The sequence below is a fragment of the Thunnus thynnus genome, chromosome 24 (genome assembly GCF_963924715.1).
Source record: "Thunnus thynnus chromosome 24, fThuThy2.1, whole genome shotgun sequence".
Lineage (NCBI taxonomy): Eukaryota > Metazoa > Chordata > Actinopteri > Scombriformes > Scombridae > Thunnus > Thunnus thynnus.
This window is the reverse complement of record NC_089540.1, coordinates 16,383,496-16,408,382: the sequence shown is the minus strand read 5'-3', so window position 1 is coordinate 16,408,382 and position 24,887 is coordinate 16,383,496. Positions and strand designations below refer to the sequence as shown.

General features: G+C 39.4%; 1 protein-coding gene across 4 annotated transcripts in view; it reads right to left on the bottom strand.

Annotated features, from left to right (window-relative positions):
• The window catches only part of LOC137176750 (plakophilin-4-like), a 51,793-nt gene that overhangs the window by 5,545 nt on the left and 21,361 nt on the right, over positions 1 to 24,887 (bottom strand). For all 4 annotated transcript variants that reach the window (XM_067582650.1, XM_067582652.1, XM_067582653.1 and 1 more), the window contains 9 exons: positions 23,510 to 23,978; positions 14,325 to 14,495; positions 13,216 to 13,417; positions 11,375 to 11,507; positions 9,175 to 9,388; positions 6,662 to 6,845; positions 3,866 to 3,983; positions 2,174 to 2,368; positions 476 to 649 (listed from right to left, as the gene is read on the bottom strand). In XM_067582650.1, the coding sequence (XP_067438751.1) occupies positions 476 to 649; positions 2,174 to 2,368; positions 3,866 to 3,983; positions 6,662 to 6,845; positions 9,175 to 9,388; positions 11,375 to 11,507; positions 13,216 to 13,417; positions 14,325 to 14,495; positions 23,510 to 23,978 (1,860 nt within the window). The remainder of the gene's footprint in view (positions 1 to 475; positions 650 to 2,173; positions 2,369 to 3,865; positions 3,984 to 6,661; positions 6,846 to 9,174; positions 9,389 to 11,374; positions 11,508 to 13,215; positions 13,418 to 14,324; positions 14,496 to 23,509; positions 23,979 to 24,887) is intronic.

The window sequence follows — 24,887 nt, the reverse complement described above, 5'->3', positions numbered from 1 at the left end:
CACACACAGACATGCACAAAGTTTCATGCTGAAAGAGTTGACTTGACTCTCCACTCTGGTTGTTAAATGGTGAAAAGTAGACTCTATTTATGGATATTTTTCTGAATAACTCTTTGTGTGATATCAATCCACAAAGATTTTTATGTATTTTGCTGCCTTCAAGTTAAATCGTTATAGCTTCAAAGTGTCACGTTTTTGCAAAAACAGCCTTTTTATCCATTTTATCCTGCAGAACAGCATGTAAGGTATAAAATCCTTCAAAATCTGAGTCATGATGTTTTTACTCAATAATAAGGATGACAAGGATGCTGCAGAGGAACAACAAAGCAACTCAAATTTGGCAGTTTCATGTGAGTTTCTATTTCAACTGAAGCATAAAAATCTTCACCTATGAGCCTGGGAAATCTACAAATCTAATATTACTTAGATAACTGGTTTGGCCTTTCTATTGTAAGAAGAAGATGAAGAGTCATACCTTCCAGTTTCCAGCAGAGAGGTTCTGCAGTGATCCAGCGGCGCCCTCCAGCGTGGCGGGGTTCGAGCTCTCGGCCAGCAGGTTGAGGTACGGCTTCACCACCATCGGGTGCCACAGCAGCTCTGCTCCCCTCATTGTCTGGGAGAAACCTGGGATCGGCCCAATGCCGTCCCACTGCATGAAACACACAAAGCAACATGCAGAATATATTAGCAGGTGTGTTTTAAACTCTGCAGATCTTCCTACTTTAGTTTAGCTTGACCGTGCAGGTAAAAGTAGTAACTCTGGTGGCACCAGAGAACCACCCAAAGACATTTAAAAAATAAAACTCCATGTCCTCAAACAAACTGCATTGCTCTTTCCAAACTCATGAAAGTGAGTCATGAGGCTTTTGTTTACAAGCCCTGGTTCTCCAGTCATTGGTCCTTTTGAATCTATAACAAGCCAAGTACAAAACTCCAACAAATAAACTCAAAAAGGCAACAAACAACTGAAAGCTGAGGCCAATGCAAGTGCTCCAAGGCGCAGTTCCTGTAATGGCCACTAGATGCTGGCTACAAACAAACCGTATTGAAGTGAATTAGAAAACCTCAAATGTTTCTCTCTCTTAATTTCACTTCCTCTAATCTGTATGTTTGCAGTTTTCTTCTTAAGATATGAAGGATTACAGAGGTATATTTGTGGGTGAGTTTTTTTCATTGATAGATACATTATCTCTGTTTATCACACTCAACCGTGGTGGTTACAACTTCACTTAGGCTCGAACTAAAATCATTCAAATTTGGATTTTGTTCCACCAGTAACTGAAGATAATACAGCATAAGAAGAGTAATAAAGCAGAACTCCAGGCTTCAAAATGTCACTTTAGACACATTTAGGTGATGTCACAGAAGCTACATCCATCTTTTACTGAAATTAAGACTCAAGAAAACAAACAAAACAGTTGCATGTTTAATATCAGCTTCTCCTTTTTCATTAAAATGTCAGTTACAACTGAAGCAACCATTTAATGATCAAACTATTAAAATTCGAGTCATTCTTGAATTTGAACTGCAGCATCTACGAGATCTGACACCAGAGCCCGGCAATTACCTTAGCATAGAATCAGACAAAACGAATCTCAATTATAACATCGCAAACATGGAAACAAAAATATCTCTTCTAAATAGACATCTGGTACCACATATTAAGGGAAATTAAGATCTCAGGTTTTCTCCTCTTACTTAAGAGGATTTTTACAAATAAAAGTACCACCTGCTTCCACTTCAAAAAGCAAATGACATTAAGGAATCTGCTATGAGACGCTGAAATGTGACTCCACTCATCCCAGAAAGGCATCAAAGTTTACCAGTTTAGAGTCAGGGATCAAATTTGATGGATTAGGACTGGCAGCACAACGCACGGTATTGAAAGTTCGGCTGTAAAACAGAGACAGACAATACAATTTTAAAAGCAGCCAGGGAGCTGGTTTAATGAGGAAACACATTTACTCAGCTTAACAAATCAGACAAAAACATTTCTCATGCTGTCTAATTAGGAGTTCAAATCGAGCCGTTCCTTGAGAAAACTCAATTATCTTCACCTTTCAGGAGGTAAATAATTGCATTTACTCCTGTTCAAAGCTGGTAAACAACTCCCAAAACACGCCTGGAAAAATCCTCAGTTTTCCATATTTTTACAAGAATCCTGTGTTTGTACCTTGTCGTCAGGCCAGCCGCCCCTCTTCCTGCCGCGCCTCCTCTTGCCCCAGCAGAGGTAGTCCAGCTCCTTGGCCGGGGAGGAGAAGCCCAGCAGGGTGTCCAGCTCCTGGTTGCCGAGGAGACGAGAGGAGGGCATCTCCACCTCCAGGCGGTACGAGAGGTTCCTCAGGGTGCAGACGCTGTTCTCCACGATCTGAGGCAGGAGACAGAAACAAAAGAGTGTTAATATCTTTGCAAAAGTTTTAGCCTGAACATCCACATAAAAATTCATGCAGTGCATCAATAAGATATCTGACCATTAGGCTTCAAAATATAAAGGGTTTATCCTTTAGGGAGCTTGAATGTGCTGTAGAAATTTCATTGCAATATGCTCGACATACTTTCATATTACTTGTGTTGAAGAAATGTGGAACTTGTTACATGATGTTGGCACTAGACGCGAAGGTAAGTCACCAAAATCACAAGAATTCATCCACTGGGGACCACAAATATCCAAAGAAAATTTCATGATAATCTGGGTTTTTAGCAGTTAACATATAATTTAAAGCCTCTACTTTGCACTACCCACACTCCCATTTCACCCCAAGTTTTAATTTGTATTATATCTTGCAACTGACTTTTTAATTTCTTCTTGAGTGCTACTTTAATATACTTTGTCCTATTTTATTTCCAGATTAATTGTTTTATTCTGTTCTTATTTAAGATATTTAAATATCTGTAAATAACATTGTCTATGTGTGTAGCGTAGACAGGGCTATGTCGGAATTTCATCAGGCAATCCTGCATTGTATAATGTCAATTAAAACAAACCTTGAACCTTCTGTATGTGTGGCATCTTTCAAATCATTTTAATGGCACAAGTTTGCAGAAAAAATAAGAACAATCCTGTTAAAAATTGGGGAGGTTAGCAGTGTGAATTGTAGTTTCTTTGGTATGACCACTGGAAGAACTTTGCCTCCTCGCCCAGACTCTACAAACAAAATCTGCCCTAAAACACGGGTCAGGTCTTTTATAAACATCCTGTCACAAGAACTCATCAGATAATCACATAACAAACAGCATGTTCTCTTCAAGGAAGGAATTCAACCATTAAACCTACCTGTTCCTACAGCTAACAGATCCTTGCTTCACAAGGATCCACACTGTACCTTATAATACCAGTAGCTGTGTTAAGCTACGAGTTTCCAATACAAGGATTATTAGTAGTCAAGTCAATTTCAAGTCAATTTTATTTAGATCAATATTACAAATTGGCACAAATTTGCCTCACGGGGCTTTACAATCTGTACTGCATACATCAACCTCTATACTGAGATCGTTTGACTCAGATAAAGCAAAAACTCCCCCCAAAAAAACCTTTAATGGGGGAAAAAATGAAAGAAATCTCAAGAAGAGAGACAGAAGAGGGATCCCTCTGACAGGATGGACAGATGTGAAATACATGTCATGTGATGGAAATAGAAGCAAACATATTAATAATAGTTTGTAAATACTACAATGTGGGGGACAATAATCTGTTCACACTGTGGGGGCTCACTTCTCATTTCTGTGACAGAAAGGAAGGTCCCCACAGGGTTAATTTAGATGTTTTAGGTTTAAGAATTAATTTTGTGAGGTTGACGTTTCCAGTGAATTAAAGTAACTCGGTGTGACAGAAGCATTTGCGTATGTGTGTGTGTTTTTGTAGCACCTTGCTGTCGTAGTCGGAGGTGTTGACGCAGGCTTTGAGGACGTGAAGCAGCGAGTCGACCAGACCCTCACAGCAACGCAGCTGACTCCTCGCCTCCTCCCCTGCTGAGCTCAGGTTCCTCACACACACACGCACACACACACACACACACACACACACACACACACACACACATAGAGAGAGAGAGAGAGAGAGCCACAGATTAATTCAGACTGAGGTGCAATGTGTGGATTCCCCCACAGGGTGGCTTCAAACCTGCCCGGATACAGTAAAGGAGGGAGCTGATCCTCCAATAGGAACCTTCAGCCGCTGCTAATGGAGAGCTGACATGAGAAGACTGCACAACAGCACAGAAATCCCACAATGCATTTCTATACCATCAATCTACAGCCTCAGTCATTCTTGGAGTGTAAAGAAACGCTGGAGGCTTCTGTGTACAGAGATGTAGTTTCCCTGCAGCTCAGAGTCACTATAAGAGGAAATACATGATCAATAGTTAAATATAGACATGAACAAAGATGTTTATTAAGTTGTTACACTTTTATTTTGTTTGAGGAGTGAAATTTGAAGTTCCTGCATTTCTAAAAAGCCATTATTTTCATCTGTCTTGAGGGAAAAACACACTCTGACTTGTTTCTGATTGGCTCTCGATACAACAGATTAACACCCATCCAAAACAGACCAGTCTGCAGAAACTGAACCGGGAAGTCTCCACTCAGCAGGTTCGCTTCATTTAATTTAGAGGCGCTGTTGGCTAATCAACCAATACTGTGAAGCATCGTTAACAGATGCTGCCTCTTTTATTTTCCAGACAGAAGTATTGCATCTCCACTGTCTGCATTTGGTTGTTTGCAGAAATTCAGAGATTTTGGAAAAATGTCCTTAAAGTTTAATCAACAATTACTCAGGATTATGTATTCTGTTTCTGAGAAAATGGGGACTTTCAGCTATTTGCAGACCAAACACACTATTGTTTGGTCTCATTGCTGTTTTGTGGAAAAAACGCTGAGAGACATTTCCTGCAACTTGGCAATAAAATAACTGTTGTTTGCTGCAAAAGGGAAATATGGAGCCACTTTATTTAATTTTTGGAGAGTTAATCACTTAGTAACAAATGTTGATATCAGTGAGAAATAACCCCTGGGCGTAGGAATAACTGTCTTTCTGCAGGGTGTCAGAATATATTGAAAACATTAAAAATTAAATCTGGTTTCAGGTGTGGTTACTCCTCTGCCAACACAAAGAGACTAATGCTACATTCACATCATGTAGGATGGATGAAAGAGATGAGAAAGATTTATTTTTTTTTACGACTTTCACTTCATTGGGAAACTCCAGACGGCTGTATGACTGCAGAGTTGATCGTGTGTCTTTTATTAAACATGTAGCTGCTACCATGAAGGCTTTTTAACTTTTGTTCCTTGACAAAGCAGTGTGTCCTGACTTTTTTTGGGGATACATTCCCCTTTTCTGAGGATACTTAAAGTCAAGCAGCCACCTTGAGTCACATCGTAGTGCCACCTTATTTGTTTATTTATCAAGTATATCCTCTAAATTTGGGTTTAATTGCCTTGAATGACAGACTTTTGTTGATGTAAAGCTCTGATTGTTTGGTTTCCCAGTTCCCGTAATTACAACTCAGATGTTGACATGAACACTATTAACAAGTCAGAAACTGGCAATTAAGGTAACTCCGATATGAAACGATCACACCCACTTTGTGACAGAATGTCCAATTTCGGCCGTGACGAGCTTTTAAAGTCATTACGGAGCCTCGTCGCCTTCTTCTGAGGTGAAAGGTTTAGACAGCCTCTTATTTAACTGCCTTTACTGTTTCTGACCTCATCTGGGAGGTTCCAGTCTTTATTAAACATGCTTGATATTTTAATTTCCCCAGATTGTCTAGTCAGTGTCCCAGCACAGATATTAGGCTACGTAATGTGAGATATTCTCCACCTGAGAGTCAAGAATGAAATTTTAATTGTAAATTGCTCCCTCTGGAAAAAGCTGGAATTAACAACGTTAGATTGCTGTATTCTTACTTCTTTTTGGTTTTCTTTGGTAAAAAACATCATAGACAGGTCTGGTTGGAAAATATAAGTGTGCTGATGTCCTCAAGAGGCCAAACTGGGTGGAAAAACTTGTAATTCATATGTCTTTTTAAAGATAATTCACTGGTGTAAATATTGTGAACGTAAACCCTCCTCCTGAGCTTTGATTTTTAAGACACAATGATATCATTTTCCTGTTGCCGATGTGGACAAATACATACTTAAGACCTCATGCCTGCATAAAATCTCCATTACAGAGCCTTGTATTGATGGATTATATAGCTGTGATTATGTGCTGTGGTTTTACAGAATCATTAAGATGAAAAGCAGACAGAAAAAAAACACACACACAGCAGCACAGACGACCAATAAATCCAAGAGTCATCCTTGCATTTCAAAACGAGAATCGATGTAATGAGCTAACGGCACGCCTGGTAACTCGACGGGCTTAGGAGGCGAGGCACTTTGTTAAATCTATTTTTGTTAAGAAATGAGAATGGATTTTTAGGTTTTTTTGGGGCAGTTTTGACTGTAAATGGTTGTACTGTGTAAATGTGAAGCAGAGAGGTGATTAATATGTATAAACATGTTCATTAAAGCTCATGATTAACTTTGATAAATAACCACAATAATGGAAGCGTTGATAATTAGAGTTATCATCCAAAATAAATGGAGAAGTAAAAACTCAACAAAACTCTTCCACGGACTCATTAGCGTTCGAGGGTGCGTTTGATTCGTTCCTCACCTCAGACAGCCGGTGGTGTTGCGCAGCAGCAGGGAGGACTGGAACTTGACCTTGTGTTCGTCGCGGTGCGAGACGCTGCTCCAGCCCGAGTGGGGGATGACGACCGTGTTGGTCAGCGTGGTCAGAGCGTCCCGGATGATGGTCATCTTCACCGCGTCGCACGAGGAGAGGTTCCACAGGACGCCTGCAGGTGTAGGGAGAGAATAAAGAAGGATTCGGGTACATCAAATAATCTGAAAGTTTCTCTAGAATTCAATTTCTTGTGTAGATTGGATTTTCTTTTTGTTTAATATGTTGAATGTTGATTGTAGTTGGTAAATAATATATAGTATGTTTGTTTAAACGGGCCACGAAAACACATTTTTCTTCATTTTTTTCAGACTTATTCTTATTTCTGATCCACCCAAGAGCTTGAAATTGTTTATTCCTATGTTTCCTACTTTCTCAGACCTGCAAAGAAGCTGATACTTTTGTATAAATTAAACAAGTATGATGTCATGCAGTCATCTTTATTATAAATCAGCATTACCATTCAGGAAAGTGCAGTTTCATGATTGATTGTGCCAAGTTGTAATTCACTAGAAGGCATTTCAGAGGTCTCGTTCCACTTAAATTTAGTATTTGGCTTATAAAATATTGCCTCTTTGAACAGCAAATTTTAAAACCGATGCTTTCTCTCCAGTTTTATTGCCTTTATGTTATGGATTGTGTGCTTCATTCTCCTTGTTTTTATATATTGTGCTCTTTGTACCTTCTGTTTTGAAAAGAGCTATATAAATAAAGTTTGCTTGCTTACTTATATACAATAAAATGATTAAAAGCCCCAAACATTGAAAGATGAGGGCAAAATAAAACTCAAAAGACAAAAAAAAACCCAGATTAAGATAATCATTAATCATAAAGGCTTCCAAAGAACTTTTTACTGACGTATTTTTAGCGTCGCTGTGAATCAAACCACAACAGTGTTAAAGCCTCGCTCCAATCTGCAAGCTGCAAGAGACAAAAATGTATGTAAAAATACATTCATGTCATCTGTCTATATCACAAAGTGTTAATGTCAAAGAGAGGAGTGATAATTACGGGACATTTCTAGTCAGGTGGGGAAAAAAGTCGACTTGGAATTTAATTAAAACTAGAGCTGCTTTTAGTTTATCCTTTTCTTTTAAAATAGGGAAAGATAGTGTGTTTATTAAACATTTAGGTATATTACTATAGATTTGTTAGTGTGCCTTATTCAGGGATACAGTAAAGAACATTTTAGATGAAAAGACAAAGACAGAAACATCCTGCAGCCATTTGAGTGCATCAAAGTATGAAGTGCAGCTTTAATAATCCACATCCTGACCTGAGCTGTAAGAATACAAACTTTCCCAAAGCTTCATAACAAAATGAAGAGTCTGCTCTGTGTTTTGCTCAAGAATCTGAGCCGTCTCGCAGCTTCATATCTCCTGGTATTAAACAGTATGTGTGGTGTGGCTGCAGAGCTTTCAGCGGCATCCTGTTTCCAAAGCACATTATCTTAGCATCTGTCCCGAGGACTGTGCCGAGATCTGTTCTGTCAACACTGCGCGCTGAGTGTTTAAGCCGCTGCCGCTCTCACCTCCCACAGAACAGCCGATACACAGATTAATACACTGCCAGCCAGTCAGACGGCAACACAGACAGACACGCCGCCAGCCGGACGCCGGGGCGACCAATGAACCAAGCGAGCAGGCGAAACACCCACACACATATCACAGAGAGATTTTAATGTGTCACGCTTTGCATTTGGAAAAATGTTTTTGTCAATGTGGATGCTGCTTTCATCTGAATTTACCACTTTAGGTATAAAAAGATGGATCTGAGTTGACAACTTTTATATCTGGGAACCTGCTTGATTGATTTTTATTACCTCTGACTCTACAAGTTTTGTTTTATATCTTTCTTTTTTAGCACAAAAACAGTTAAAATGAGGCCCAAGAAAGATGATCTTTGCTGTGAATCCAGGGCAGTTTTGCTATTTTCTCATGAACTACTGCACTAACTTGAAAGAAAAATATGCCCCACATGTCCCATGATGATCTAAAACTAAGTATATTTTCATGCAAATGTCCAGATTAATATATTCTGAATGTGTCTATTATTAAAATAACAAATTGAGAGAACTGTGCAGCCTTGGTGGAGATAATCACTCTCAGAGTGCTTTCTTGTTTTTATCTCCTTTACTTTAAAGAACAACATGCAGGTTCAACTTCTTACTGGATTTACAGTTTATACATCATGAAAATGATCATGTGAAAAGTTAATTAATGATTTTATTAGTTTAATGAGACATAAAGGCAGGAATTCAGAGGGAAAAGTAGGCGTCTTGAGCAGTGCCACGTCATATAATGACACATGAGGGAGTCATTTTAGTGAATCTGTTTCATTTTCTTGGTTAATATTTTTGTTTTTTGTCTGTTTTGTCAGATTGTATTCTCTGTATTTACTCATGAATAACCAGCTCAACCTCCACGCAGGTGAATCAGACCTACCAGTGACCAGCTCACGCACTTCGTTGTCGGTCGTCTTCCTGAGGAGGCGCAGCAAGGCGGGGACGCCGCCGCAGTTCCTCAGCGCTACCTTGTTGTTGTCGGTGGCCTTGCCGTACACCAGGTTCCTCAGGGCTCCACAGGCGCTCTTCTGCACCTCGGCTACCTTGTTATCCAGCAGGTCTACCAGGTGCTGGATGCCCCCCAGGTGACACACCTGCAGACCGGGGACCGATCGCAGAGGAAGAAGTTTACACAGCATATACACCTACACAGTAGACTTATTAAGGCCTCCTGTCATCTGCTATCATCACGAATATGTAAATTATTATTGCTGAAGGATTTTCTGTGAGACTCTCTGAGATCCAAAACAATTTGTTCTGCAGGACAAAAAAATTGCATCACCACCATCAAGTTGACAAGTAAAACGGAGGACTTTCCTTGTCCGATGTCAGATCAAAGAACCATGAGAGAAATATGAGACTGCGGTTTCCGTTTTTTAGTGCATTCAGAGTGAGTTTTGGATTTATGCCTCTCAAATTCAAAGGGATAACTGTCACTGGGATGATGAGACTATAGGTAGCAGCCGTCAAGAGTACAAATTAGATTTTGACACTAAATCTGCTAAATTCACGTCATAGTCAAGGTCCAGAATAGGTTAATGGTTAGCAGTGGTTTAGATAAAATGTATAGTGTTTTATAATAAAAGCTTTCAGAATTGAATGGAAACTACTAAAATTAAATTAATTTCTTGTTTTTTGAGGGTTTGTTCCAGGTGATCCTGGGTAACAGCATCAGTTGAAGGTAATTATGATGTAATTATTACATTTTTATCTTTCTTTGCACAGAGTACACATTACATCACCATTAAAAAAAAAAAATGGAGCAATAGATTTCTGAAAGGGTTTTGTATTTAACATGGACTGAGACATGCAGAGCATCACTGATGGCGTGTTCAAAAACTTTCTCGTTTCATCTCAAAATAAACCCGTCTCAAGAGAGCAGCAGACGTTCCCCCGTTTCTCTCTTGATTCTGTGTTCAAACCGTCACTGAAAACATTTGTTTCTGGCTAAACGAGCAGGCGTGTGTCCAGGCTGCTCCAAAGGCTAATTAAAAGCTCATCACCAAACAAACCAAACGGCACTAAAATGGCTCTTGCGTGAAGCTCCACCATCGTGCTGGAGTTATTTATTTCACGGGAAGTAGAGCAAAGAGAGAGTGTGCCGTGTTTGTGCGCGTCGGAGCGCCGGCACATTTGGCACTAACGTTACCCAAACTTTTGTTGGAGCAGATGGCGCTTTGGCTCAGAGTAAAGCAGCCAGGATCTTAAAAAAAATAAAAAAGACAAATTTCAAATGTAAGCTGGGAATACACTCTTAGAGACGACAGTGCAGGAATACAACAGGAGACATCTGAGTCGGTGTAAAGGAGCAACACTGGCAGCAATATGAAATGAGATCAATTAAAAGTCTAGTCAATATTTCACAGTGTAACCGTCAGTTTACAGCTTTAGAATAACATACTGCTCCTGTTATCAAAAAACCTTCAAACAGCAATGTTTTAATCTATTAGTTTAAGTTAGTTTTTACTCTCTTTGCAAAAAAAATACAAAAAAAATAGAAGATTTAAACACTGGAACTTGTATTTATGTGTAAGATAAATGTGCAATATGTCATTATTTTCTTTCTTTTTTTGCATTATAATGTAAATGTGCTCATTAAATGACATTTTTGTTGATATATGATGGTTGTTTCTATTTTTTCTTTATATTATTTGTTTTGTATCTCCTCTAAATCACAAGTCTAATCCTCCAAAAGATCATTACACTGAAATATGTCATACTGTATAATGACTTAATATATTATATATATTATATATCATGCAGGGACGCAATTACTGCAACTATTATTTCCATTATCAATTAATCTGTTGATTATTTTTTCAAATAATCAATTATAAGACGTCATAAAATAGTGATTTTTGCTTCTTTTTCTGTCTAATGTTTTCTTTGGGAAACTGACTAAACATATTTTAGCTGAAAACTACAACGACTGTATAAATTATTAAAGTATTATAGTCTTGTGCAGTGGAACCTTTAAACGTGGCAGCACTTTCCTCCACCTGAGGAGTGAGTCATGACTGTGACGTCCGTCTTGTTATTTTTACCCAGGCAGCTGCCCTGCATGTCTCTTCACACCTTACCTCCACCTTCACCCTGTTGTCTCCGTAACACAGGTGCTGCAGGTAGGCGGCGGCGTTGGCCTGGACGGAGGGGAAGTGATGCTGCAGCATGTGGATGACCTCCGGCAGCTCGGGGTCACGCCAAGCAAATTCCCTGAGACGAAAGAAAGAGAAACTTTCCTTAACATTCTCTGCTTTCCTTTCATGTTGTGCTTGAATGCTGCAATCCACTGTACTCAGAACTGAAAAATGACGGAAAAGTGCAATGGAACGGTCATTCAAGTCGAAATTCCAAGTCGGCAAGATCCATCTAGCCCGAGATCACTGATAGAAACACGCCTGACGTCACAGTATGTAGTGTTTGTGTTGTGAAATGTGCTGTAACAACTCTGATAGAAGTCTTTACGAGCATGCAGTACTTGTCTGCTCCTCCTGCCTCTTTTAAAGCGAGCTAATCTGTTAAATCAGCTGCTGTAGTGTTGGGTTGGTGCATGTACATGGCCCTCCGAACATCAGTTTGCTGCAGGCGTCCATGTTTTCCCGAGCAGATGCACTGGGACGCATTTAGATTGGAAGTTGGGAATACCCACTCAGAACTTCCGATTTGCAATGGATTGCGGCATAATTAAAGGCTGAGAATATCATTAATGCTAATACAGTATTAGCATGTAACTCATTATTAGGGAAAATTTGATGCTGTAACATGATATCCAAGTTATGGTACAGATATTTGTTTTTTTCCCTTTAAGTCACATTCAGAGATCTAAAAATCAACCTTCTCAAGTGCATCAGAGTTTAATTCAACTTAATTTGTCTTAACAATAAGCAACTCTACAAGAAATTCATCTAAAAGCATTAAAACTCTTGTTTAAATCAGGAAAAACTAATCAAAAAATAAGTAAACAAGCATTTGATACCTTTCAGCACTTGACAGTTTTTTGAGACAGATTTTTTGGTCGGCGCCAGAGAAGGTCTGAAAAGTTTCTAAATTTAATTCTGACAGTTTTAAAACTTTCCAGAGTTATGACAAAATACATCTGTATCCATAAGATAAGATAAGATATACTTTATTGTCCCTGAGGGGAAACTTGATTTGGGCAATAGTGCTGCATAAAGCTCCAATCAACCTAAATACAATCTGAAACCAACAAATGTCGACAAACAAAAACACTAAATGAGATGAGAGTGTATGTAAATAATGTTGATGTATATACTGTATGCACAGATATTGATATGAATAAAGATTCATTTTAAAGTGTTTAAAGTGTTTTGTATTGATTATAGTAACAGTTTTAAAGCCATCGCTGGTTAACTTCCTGGTTTCCTTTGTGAAATGCTTTCTCCTGTCTCTAACAGCTGTCAGATCAGATCATCTAGATGGATAACCTTCAGGATCCCTTGAGTCTGCAACGTCTGAACTTGGTAAAACTGCATTTTCATATTATGCAACCTGGGCATGGAAAAGTTTCAAGAGGAAATGAGGCCGGCTGAGTCAGGAGCTTCTTTTAAATCTAAGCTCAAATTGTACTTTCATCACACAACCTTCCCTGATTTTACTTTGTGCTAGTTTTATTCTGTTTTATGGGTTTTACTATGTTTTATTTATTGTCAGGCTGGCTTTTCAATGTTATTTGTTTAGCACTTTTAATCTTTTATTGCTGTGTGTTTTTATGTGATTCTTGTGAAACATTTTGTACTTTTTTTTTGATACGTGCTATATAAATAAAGATATTATCAGTATAAGATAAACTTCACCTGGAAACACTGCCTTCATATCAGGCATTCAATGTAATAGTTTTAAATGTTTTATCTCGCTCAGATTTCACAGATCCTGTTTACTTTTGACCACATTGACCGTGTACCTGGGGTCTTTGTGGATGCTCTCGATGGACGGCGTGCGCGTGGCCACCCGCTCCACCAGTCCAGAGTGCCGGTGGGAGAAGACGGGCTCGCCGGAGACCCTGTAGGAGTCGACGTACAGAGCCGCAGTGCTCAGCCCGTAGCTGCTTCTTTGGTACGGCAGCGTGCCGCAATGGCTTGTGTTCCGAGGGAGGGTCTCCATACCTGAGGAAATGAAATGATGATACTTCTGAAACAGATCATAATTTTTAAAAAATGAGGCCAGGTTTTGCTTTATTTGGGATCAAGAATGTGAATGACTACTTTGAGCAGATTGGAGGCAGTTTATAGCAATTTAAAAAGAGCAAAATACATCCAATGTCACATAAAAAGGAAAGTAAAGTTATCTTACATAAGTACTTAAACAGTCACTTTAATAGCAGCAAGTTGACTCACAGGCCAAACCTGTTTAAGTCTTTACTAAACGCAACTAAAATGGCTCCTTAGATCCTCCACTATCAAACTCCGCAGAGCTTTCAGCTTTAAATAATTCTGCAAAGGCTTCAATTAAGAAGCGGCGGAGTACATGAAAGGTTTCAGCCTAATTAAGTTCTGACCTCGGGGAGTGATAGTAACAACAGTTCCTGTGCCTGTAAACCATGATTTCCACCACAGATTTTTGAGGAATTATCTTCTGAACAGATGTGAAACTGAGACCAACTTCTCAACCTGGGGACCGAGGCTCCTGAGGGGGACGCTGCTGTGAAAAATGGGGTTGCTTGCGTAATTCTCTGTGATTATAATAAATCTGCTGAAACTCATGTGAAGGAATCTGCTGAGTTATGAGAAATGCTTTGGAGGACTGCTGTTACTATTTCTGTTTTTGCCAGAATCCCTACCACATCTCCTCCTGTACCACTAGTACTTCTGTTAGTATTTAAGCTAGTACTTCTACTGCATCTAATAATCCAGATTTTTGGTACTTTGTTTGCTTTTTTTGCTGCAAACCAGCCAGAGTCTCTGTTTTTAGGCCCCTTTAATGCTTAGGGACCAATAATACACTCTAAAATAGCAGATTTTTATGTTGAATCATTAATTGATATGATCTGAGGGGAGATAGAAGACAAAGTACCTGTGCTTGTCCTGTAGAGGGAGCCCTGGGGGTCGTGGGTGGGGCTGTGGTACAATGGGCTGTGGAAGGAGCGCTCGTCGAAAACGGGCGTCATGTGGCAGTCTGGAGACAACGCCGCCCGCAGCTCTGGATCTATCTGCCCCGCATGACCACCGTATGAGCTGTGAAGCCCTGCAGGTACACAAGCAAGGACACAGGACTAAGTTTATTTATTTACAGTGCAGATTTAATTTAAGATGCTTTTTCTTTTTAAAATGTGGCATCTCAGACTTTGAGGAAGGCAATTACAAAGTAAAGAAGCCATAAATTAATAGTTCATAGCTCTGAGATATTTGTGTTTTTTACACCACTGTAATGCAATATAATGTAATTCTTAATTTAATTAAAAATGCTGAGTTTTTAAAAATTGGCCAAAGTACACAGGGCGAAATGGTTTCTTCTGTTTCGGAGATGTATGGTGGCTAATTTGCTTAAATGAAGGGGTACAAGAACACACAGTATATTGAGAATATTACAATAATAACAACAGGTACAGTATCTCTACAAAATCTTAAAAATGTTGTCACAATGACCAACAAACACTACTACTATCTACTGTGCGCATTTACCATTGTGGAAGGTGGAGAAAGCAACGTTTTCATGTCAGCACTGACAGAAAAATAGACGACACAAGAAGCCAAGCTGAGGCTTTTTTTAAAAAAGATATTAAGAAACTGAGGTATATTTTAAAAATGACTCTTCAGTCACTGCTGTTCTTGTTGAACTTTCTCATCAAGGGAATGAGAAAATGTATTTCACATTGCTAACACTTCTATCGGCAGACACTTTACATCAAGTGCAATTTTTGTTCAAGTGCCATTTTATATATAATTTTTCATTGCAATTTCCTTGTAACCTCAACTTACCGGTGACTATTTTTGTCTCAATACACCGTTTAGCCACTATTTCTGTTGGTATATGCAGTATTTAGTATGTTTTATTCATTTTTTGTCAGTGAATGCTCATAATGTATATAGTATTCTAGTGTTTTAAAAGCTACTTATCTGTTCACTTCTGCTGCTGCCACGCTTCAAATTCCCTTATTTTTCTTATCTTATTATTTCATTAGTTGTGAAGATAATACCATGCACTCAGATACCTTTGGCCCAGATAGTTGTACTATAAAATCTTGTGGCAGATTAAGACTCTTTGACCAATATTCAGCGGTGGTTTGTGCAGGGGTGTGATTATTGTTCTTTATCATTAGGCGACCAAGTGCAGAATGAAAAGAAAGCTGAATAAATCCTCTTTCTGCTTTTCATGGTCATACATAAATTATATGTGTATCTCATCATTTTGCCACAAACAAGTCATCTGTAGGTGAGGCAATGCAAATCAAGATGGTGCCAAATACTGTATTTCATAACGCCAACTCATCCCAACTGTTGTTGTGCTTATGAAACGCATGAAGACTTTGGTCACTCAGTATCTGCTGCAGGCGTCGTCATCAGCAAGTCAAACAAGCAGAGCAGAGGGTTTTACCATCCTCCAATCTCAGAGCAGATCAGTTCAAAGAGCGCTCCAATTATAAAGAGGCTTTAGGGCACGAGGGGGGCAGCCTCACTGGATCAGTCCAACAGCTGAAGCACACAATTTGCACTTAGAGCTTGTGATGAAGGAGCTATTTGCTTCTGCAGTTCTCTTTTCTTGATTTAGATAAATAGTGAATAAGACGGAAACTCTGGTCTCTTATCCCAAAGAAAATTCATTTGGAGGAGAATAAAAATTTGCTCTTGTGACACGGTCCTGCTGAATAAATGTCTTTCTCAAGGGCTCTTCAGCAGTGAGGCACATAAACCAAATTCATGATCTTCTGGTTAGAGGATGCTTAAGCTACCAAATGCTTGAAACTTGCCAGAATCAAACAGAATCATGTTTTGAGTAGCGTGTAGAGGTTTTATCAAAGTTCACTATTCACTACAATAGTCCCCAACCTTTTTTTACTGATGTACTTACAGCCTTGTCAGATTAACTTGAGTACCCTTTCTTTGACAATACACGTCATTTGATTGATTTTAAACTAGATGTAGATGTGATTTAGTAATCATAAGTGGATTTATTACTACTACATTTTTTTTCATACAATTGCACCCGTCAATGTTTATGTTGCTTTGGTCAAGTTTGCATTCTTACTGCTAACCTTACCACCAAGTGGACATTTTAGCCATTTATCCATGACTTTTAGCTAGCTAACTGTTTCAACCATTTATCCATTGCCTTTAAGCTAGCAAACTGTTTCAACCATTTATCCATTGCCTTTAAGCTATCTAACTGTTTCAACCATTTATCCATTGCTTTTAAGCTAGCTAACTGTTTCAAGTATTTATCTATTGCCTTTAAGCTAGCTGTTTCAACCATTTATCCATTACCTTTAAGCTAGCTAACTGTTTCAAATATTTATCCATTGCCTTTAAGCTAACTGTTTCAACCATTTATCCATTAGCTTTAAGGTACCTACCATTTGAACTGTTAATTCAGCTTGGTCTCACCAAATAGTGTATGAATAACAGCCAATTTCTTAAGTCATTTCATATGTTATCACCACACATTTTTCGCTTTTCATGTGGAAACTGCCTGCTTGGGTACAAGTACCCCTAGTTGGGATTCATTGCACTGTTGCACAAATACTAATTAATCTATTTTGCCTACTTTCCACTCTCCACTGTTGCTCCTTCTCCTCTGTTATGACTCGAAATTCAATCAAAGAGTTCAAAACCTCAAGCATGTTGGTGACACTGAAATTTTTAAATAAATGCCAGGGAAAAAAAAGAGCTAATTTCATAGTTTATGTTTGTGTTTTGGCTGCTCGGTTTCACTACCTAAGCTACGAGTGCCACTGATCAGCAATAGCATAATCTTGTATATCCATCAATTGCTTATCTCCCACATGTAATCTGGGATTATGTTGGATCTGCAGGATAACTGGGAATAAAGACTTAGGCGACATATTAGGCCACTTAGCAGCACCGCAGGATGAAAATCACTGGAGAATAGGAGGCATTTTATTTAGTTCACTGACTCTGCCTCCCACATACATGAACACAGAAATACACACACCAATCCTTCTTCCATCTTCTATTCACACATGCACAAAGCACAACACAAAAGGTGCATAAATGCAAATGCACACGTGAACAGTGCAGAAACACACATGAACACACATCATATGAAAATGCACTGAATTAAAACAGGCATACGCTGCTTGCAATATAATAAAGCTTTCCAGTGCCGTCAGCTGATAATCACACGCTGATGCTCCGGGGGGCTTTGTGATAGAAACACCCCTATATGGGTCAGTGGGAGCGGCTTAGTAAAGTGACAGAGGGCAGGACGGAGGAATAAATCTGTGTCGCTGCAGCATCAGCAGCGCTTCGGCGACAGTAAATCCTCCACCAGCAACGCAGCAGTTGACAAGCAAGGAGAAAGTTGTTGACGACCAGTTAATAAGACGGGAGGAGCTGTGATTGATGTGGTTTTTTAATGTTCTGATGTTATTTGCAGAAGAAAAGTCAGGTTGTTTAACATTGCCAAGAACCTGATCTGGTTTAAAACTACAGTATGAAGGGTTTTTATGGTTTGAAATTTGCTCAAAAGAGTCCTCAAAGGCGTCTGTAAGCCAGGCTCATTGAACAGCCTGGCTGCAGTACAGAAATAATCCCTTCTCAAGTTTCTCAGCCAGCCTCGGCTGTCTTAACCAATCACAGAAGCTCGAAGTCAGAGGTTGGATCTCCGGGGATGTCAGTCAAGTTCACATCATTATCGTCATAATTAAATCATCATGCACTTCACGTTTAGCATTGTTGCGACCTTGCTAGCATAAGCTGCTTGGAAACTTCACAATGAAAGTGGTGCTAAAGTGATTAATCAACAACAATTTTGACAATCGATTAAGTGCTCAAGTAATTTATAAAGCAAAATGCCAAACACCAAGTGTTAGCATTTGCTGCTTTTCACTGTTTTATGTTATTGTAAATTGAATGTCTTTGGGTTTTTGACTGTTGATGAGACAAAACAAGACAGTTGAAGCCATCATCTTGGGCTTCAGGAACTTAAACACCATACAATTGAGTGATACATTGATCAAAATGAAAATAATCTTAGTTGCAGCCCTAAAGGACTTGCAAGCTCTCTATACCTGCATTGGCTGAATCGGAGCACACTGGTTCTCTGGCCAACTAGCTCATTAGTTGAAGTGAATTCTCCTGGAGTCCCAGGTGTAAATCAGTGAAGACAGAAAATGAGCAGAGCTGCAGTAACTCAGGGCCAGAGCTTCACTGCATACGGTATATAATTATTCTAACCAAGCTTTGGGTGTGGTGTACAGTACATTCACATTTAAAAAAACAAATGGATTAAAGTAAATGGAGCAGTTACTTGCAGTTGAAAAAACAGTGATAATTGATAAAAATCCTTTGTAATGTATATTTTTTTAAGTTTTCCAATTTGAAATTAGTATCCTGAAGTCAGAGGCTTCTCTGAGGTCTGTGGCTGCAACTAATGATTATTATCAGTATCAGTTAATATGCTAATTATTATCTCAATTGCTTCATCAATTGTTTGGTCTATAAAATGTCAGAAAACAGTGAAAAATGCTATTTCCTCAGAGCCCAAGCTGACATATTCAAATAGCTTTTTTTCAGTCAGTCCTCACAAGAAAAACGTCAGAACAGGTCTAAACTTCAGGCCAGCAAAAACAACCTGTAGTTACGTTTACACCTGGGAAGTGATGCAGTACAGATGACATCACTATAAGATGATTTTGCCTTATTAGGAGGTTGGATAGATGGCTGGATAGTTAGATAGCCAAAAGTGGACTTTGCTGCAGGAGACCACTGTTAATTTCCCATTTTCAACCATGAGTGTCATGTTTCCAACTGCAACAATGATTTGCAACAGTTTTGGAAAGTGGCACATTAAGCTCTTATGGGTCATTCTGGAGTGCATTACTATGGCCACTATTGGCGTAAACGTAACTACAGGTTGTTTTTTGCCAGCTGAATTTTAGACCTTTACTGTCCTTTAATTATGAAGATGTGTTGCTTCTTTGGTCTGACAGAACAACAAACACCAAAGATGTTCAATTTACAATCATAAAAGACTAAAAAAACCAAGCAACTATTCATTCATCTGTGAAGCTACCAGTGAATTTATCAAAATTGTTGCCAAATAATTTTCTGCCAATCAACTAAACTGATTAACTGACTAATTGTTTTAGCACTGCTGAGGTCCTTTAGTGTGTCTTGTCTCAGAAAAATGATGTATTGCATTAATTTCATGAGGATAAATGAATAGTATTGACATTGAATATTGGGATACTATTAAGTATTGCCTGGGAAAATCCATCCTTGATTAAACCAACCAATCTGTACTATTTATACATGTCATGTTACCATACAGCAACAGTATAGTATAGCAAGACACCTACTGTAAAAGTATTCAGCAGTCCAATGATCCTGGAGCTCATTTGGAAAACATTATACTGTACTGTATGTGCACTGGTTTGTAATCAATCATCCATTGTATATAATCAATTGCAATGTGCAGCTGCAGGAAACATTTCTAGAGGAAACACTGTAACCACCCGCTGCTTTCTTTTGCTTCCTATCAACTGCTTCTTATTAGGACCAATAGATACTAACATGGTTTGTTCTCCCACCAATCAATTTGTTGAACAGCACAAGCGAGAGAAATTCTAGTGGAAGCACTTTCCCACGGGCAACTGTGATCCACTGAATTGCGTTCATGTGTACTGTAGATGTGTGATTTTTACTTTTTCTAGCTCTCTAGCTGCACATCAATCACCCAACAAGATTAAAAGCAAGTCTGAGTTCAAAACATCTACCTGGTACAAGTGAAATCCTCCTTTCTTGAAGATTACATTCCTTATTTTTCATTCTGGCATGCATCAAATAAATTTTTATCAAACCCAGCAGCATTATCTGCCAGTGCTGCAAGATAATTTGACTAAAAACTCCATGAAATGAGCTGCCTAAGCCTGGATACGAGATAAAATCACCTGCCGAGCTTGCAGTTTGCCTGAAAGTTATTTTGTTCAACGTGCAGCTTTATTTTAATGATTCTCACTGCTTCACAGAGATACAGGAAACTTCCTGCTCAGTAGGAGTGTTGTGTGCGACAATATTAAATCAGTGCTGCTCAGTCAACTTTCCCTGGACAAAGGAAAGGTTATTAATTCAACAGAGAAAATGGTGTCAAAGCTGTGGAGCGTGGCTTTGTTTATATTAACTGGAAGCTTTGCTGAAAACACACACGCTCAAACATTCAAACCGTCTTCTACTGCAGCAGCGAAGCTTCAAACTCTGCAGCAAAGCTCTTTGCTCCCAGTTAAACTTAACCTGAGTTTTTTCGGCCCAGATTTTGACCTGATTGGATTTGACCCGGCAACCCTCCAGGGCACAAACTCTCTACCCGTTATGTTACTGAATCAAAAAGATGGAGCACTGAAAAGAGGGCAAAAAAGAAAGACGGCTCCTTTCTGTCAGTTTGCATTATTGTGTCTTCGATGTCTGCATCAAAACCACCGTAACAAAACAAAAGCCTGTCGATCCCAGGGGTTCACTTACACGCACAGTTCAAAGATAAATATGACACAGAGGATTTTTTTGTATATTTTATCATTTTTCACAGCTCTAATTGAAGAATGTAGATTTTTATGCACGCTTTTTCTCTAGTGTATTTTTTAATGTGACTATTTGGGTTTTATTATGTCATTGAATTAATGTGCTTCTCATATGACTTTGGGGGCAATAACTGAACTAAAATAACTAAAATAAAGAATGACTTAATGATTTTAGGCTTTAAAGACTGGACCTGAGCTTGAACAATTGCAGTATTATGTATAAATGAAACACTTATAATGAAAACTGAATTTATGCTATTAAAAATTCTATTATAACCTGAACTTTTTGTCGAACTAACAGACACTCATAAACTGTAGAGCTGTGATGCCCAATCTGAGGGTCCGCACGCCTCCAGCTGGTGCGCAGCCCAATCAGAAGGCTAGGAAGAATAGCAATCAATGAATACTGTTTCAATTATCTGAATACATGAACAATAAAAATAAAACAAATCTCGTTTCTTGCTTCTTGTTTACCATATGATGATGATGATGATGATAGGTCAGGTTTTTGAGTGGCAGTACATTTCGCAAATGCCAGATTGTGAGCAGCTCTTCCTCTTTCATTCAGTGTACAGCTCATCTATTGCACAGAGCATGAGTTATCAAAGTCTGAGACTGTGGGCCTCCCATCAGACAAAGCTTGGAAAAAGCCGCCCCCTCAACCTCCCCTTGGTTTGCTTGCTTAGTTCCTGGATGCTTATGGGATCATGATAATGATTATTTGATCCCATAGACACTCAACACTTGAGCCAATAGTAGCTAGTATAATAGCCTAATTGCTGTTTGATATAACTTACATCAAATACATAAAAAAAAGTAAAGAACTAAAGCATTTATTAGTTTCTGACTTTGGGAAAGTGAGAAAAACAGTCAAATTCCCCAAAACCACTGTATCTCTGAACTATCTCTTTAACCAAAGCACACATATTTAGGCTATTCTCTGTGATCTCCTTTTGATGACTAATGTAATATTCTTTCACCTCCATTCACTGAGCCTCCCCTGACACTGTTTGGAGCCCCCCTGGGGAGGCCCGCCTCCCACTTTGAAAACCTCTGGCACAGAGGAACAGAAGCCTACTTTCCACTAGCTAGTTAGCTCCTTTTAATGTAAGTCAAAATAAAACCCATGATGAAACAAAGCAGTCATAAAAAGACGTCATGAGGAACAGGAGGAAGTGAATTCAGCTCCAGTTCAGCCGTCATTCTCAACCAAGACACCTACTCCTGCACCAGTTTCACCTCAACAAGTGCCAAGTAGTAACGCAACGTACGTGCCTGCTGATTCAGTCCTTTCCCTGTCAGCAGCAGCAACAAGCTGTACTAAAAGACTCTTTTCAGCTGTCAGTCGTATAAAAACTGGCATCAGGGCATAAATGATGAAATACAGACTGAACTCTTTGTCCCTGCTCTCCTTTAGAAGGAAACTGACTGAATCATTGGACTAGAATGAAATAATTTCAGTGCTCAACACCAAACCCCACAGTCTCCTGCTGTGATCATCAAAAATAAACTAATCTGTTGTAGCCTATTGCCTATTTCAATATTATTGTTTATTGGGTACAGTTTTTGTTGGGTGTACAATTGGATTTTATGCTGATGTTGCTGCGTCTGCCATCTGTGTGTGTGTGAATATGTAGCCACCATGCCAGGCTATGTGATGCTGTTAATGTTCGTCTTGGTGCCTGTAACATTACCACTGATGATGCATAAGGCTTGCATGATTAAACTGTAGTGCATTCAGGGAAGTATAGTTGTAATGGCCTACTTTGGTTAACATATGCGTTTCAGCACTTGGTATGATTGGTCTTGGGCGGGCTAGGCCCACCTGATTTTCTCTGTTCCCACCCACACCGCGATTTCTGCCCACGCTGCTGCCCTCCAGTTGGTCACAAGATAAATGAGAAGGTTCTCCAGATGATTAATGGGATAGGAAAGTTTTTCTACACAAAATCGAATCAAATTCTTTGGAATCATTGAATAGTTTTACTCTCTGGGCCTCGAACAATAGGCCACTTTCACAACAGACATTTTGACTTAGTGGGAAAAGCCCAGGTGTTAATAGCAATTAACGACGGCTCCGTTCTATTAAAGTGTCCAGTAAGCCTTGACAGTGTGACAGTAAACCAGCATGCACAATTTATCGATATTTATCAATAAATTAACAATTAATTATTTACCCCTGTGCTTTTTCCTACTCTGACATGTCAGAATGTCTTCTGTGAATAGGACCGATTAGACAAATGAGGCAACCTGAGAAGTTCAGAGGTGAAAACTCGCCAAAAGGTTGGAAAACAATGATGTAGAACGATGTGATATTCAAATGGTAAATAAAGACAAATAATCCATTTGAGCTAGAGAGGGAAACGAGGGTCAAATCAGACTGGATAAGCATGATATGATGGACCAATTTGAGCTATGAAAACTATAAAGTACAGCCAATACGACCACACCGTGACCTTTCTTCAGCCACACAACAACTCTACATCTGATTGGACGTCAGACTGACCTATGAGGCTGTCGGGACGGGGCAGGGCGCTCCTCTGGTACAAGCCGTATGGGTCCGCTCCGTAGGCCAGCGGCTGGCTCTTCCTGGGCAGCGTGGAGCCGTAGTGTTGTGGCACCGCGGTCATCCCCGAGCGCAGCGGTGACCCTGTCAAACCCCTCCCCTCGATCAGGGAGAGCGTGGAGCCTAGACGGACACCGCCTCCTCCTCCTATTCCTCCCCCACCACCTCCCAGGAGGGCCTGCGTGCCGTCGTTCGGGGACGAGGGTGACGGGCAGGAGGGCGGCATGGAGGTGCCGGGGAAGATGGCAGCCAGCGGTTTGGGCTCTGAAAGGATGGGCGAGTCGTAGGTGCTGCCCTGGGATGTTCGCAGGGAGATGCGGGAGGGTGAGACAGTGCCGGCGGTGCCACAGCCAGGAGACTGGCTCCTGGAAGGGAGGGAGGTCATCCTCCGCAACACCCGGCCAGACGCCTGAGAAGGAGAAGGGAGAAAACTTACAACTTCTAGATACTACAAATGTGATATTCATACTGTACGTGTGATAACGAGGCATCTGTTCTAATGTAAGCTTCTTAAAATGCACTTTGTTTAGTTTCAGAGGCCATTATGCTTGGGCAAATACCATTAAAAATAAATGTACATATAAATGTTTAAGCATGTGTATAACTGTGTATAAATGCATCACAACCCTCTGTAAATCTTTATAACTGTATTATTTTCATTATGCAACTATCGTTATCTATGAAGCAAATATAGTGCTTATACTTATTTTGTGTTCTTTAACATGATGAGATAATTACGACAGCACAAAACTTTGTGAATGACATCTTAAGTACCTGTGTTTGTTTTACCTGATAATTAATCCACCTGCTTTCTCATATTTCTTCTGAAAAATATGACGGTAAATGAGGGGTAGATTTATTGAGGGCCCTCCAACGTTATTATTAAATGACATTTAATGACATTTCACTCACTTTTAATTAACATTCACTTGATTCCTGGCATTCATGTGCTCTCCAGGCCCCAAACAACAAAAATGTCAAGTATAATATCCGTAACACTGTTGACAATCAGTTCAACGTTTCTGTTTCTTGAATAAATACCTGAAAATGAAAATTAGAGTCTGTACACTGCTCCCATTTGCAAATGAACTAGCCAATTACGAGTGATGAAACACTTGGATGCAGGATGCTTTATCATGTCTGATGAAGGGCGTCATTATCTTTTTCATTTGTCCAAGTGAGTGAATGTTCGTGCCTTTGAATAAATTTCATTCATCTGAGCTCTGGAAGTAGGAAATATATTACGTTCAGGGACACTTTGACAGAATACTTCATATTTATGGTGACAAACATTTACTTTTCCTCCTTATTACCAAAT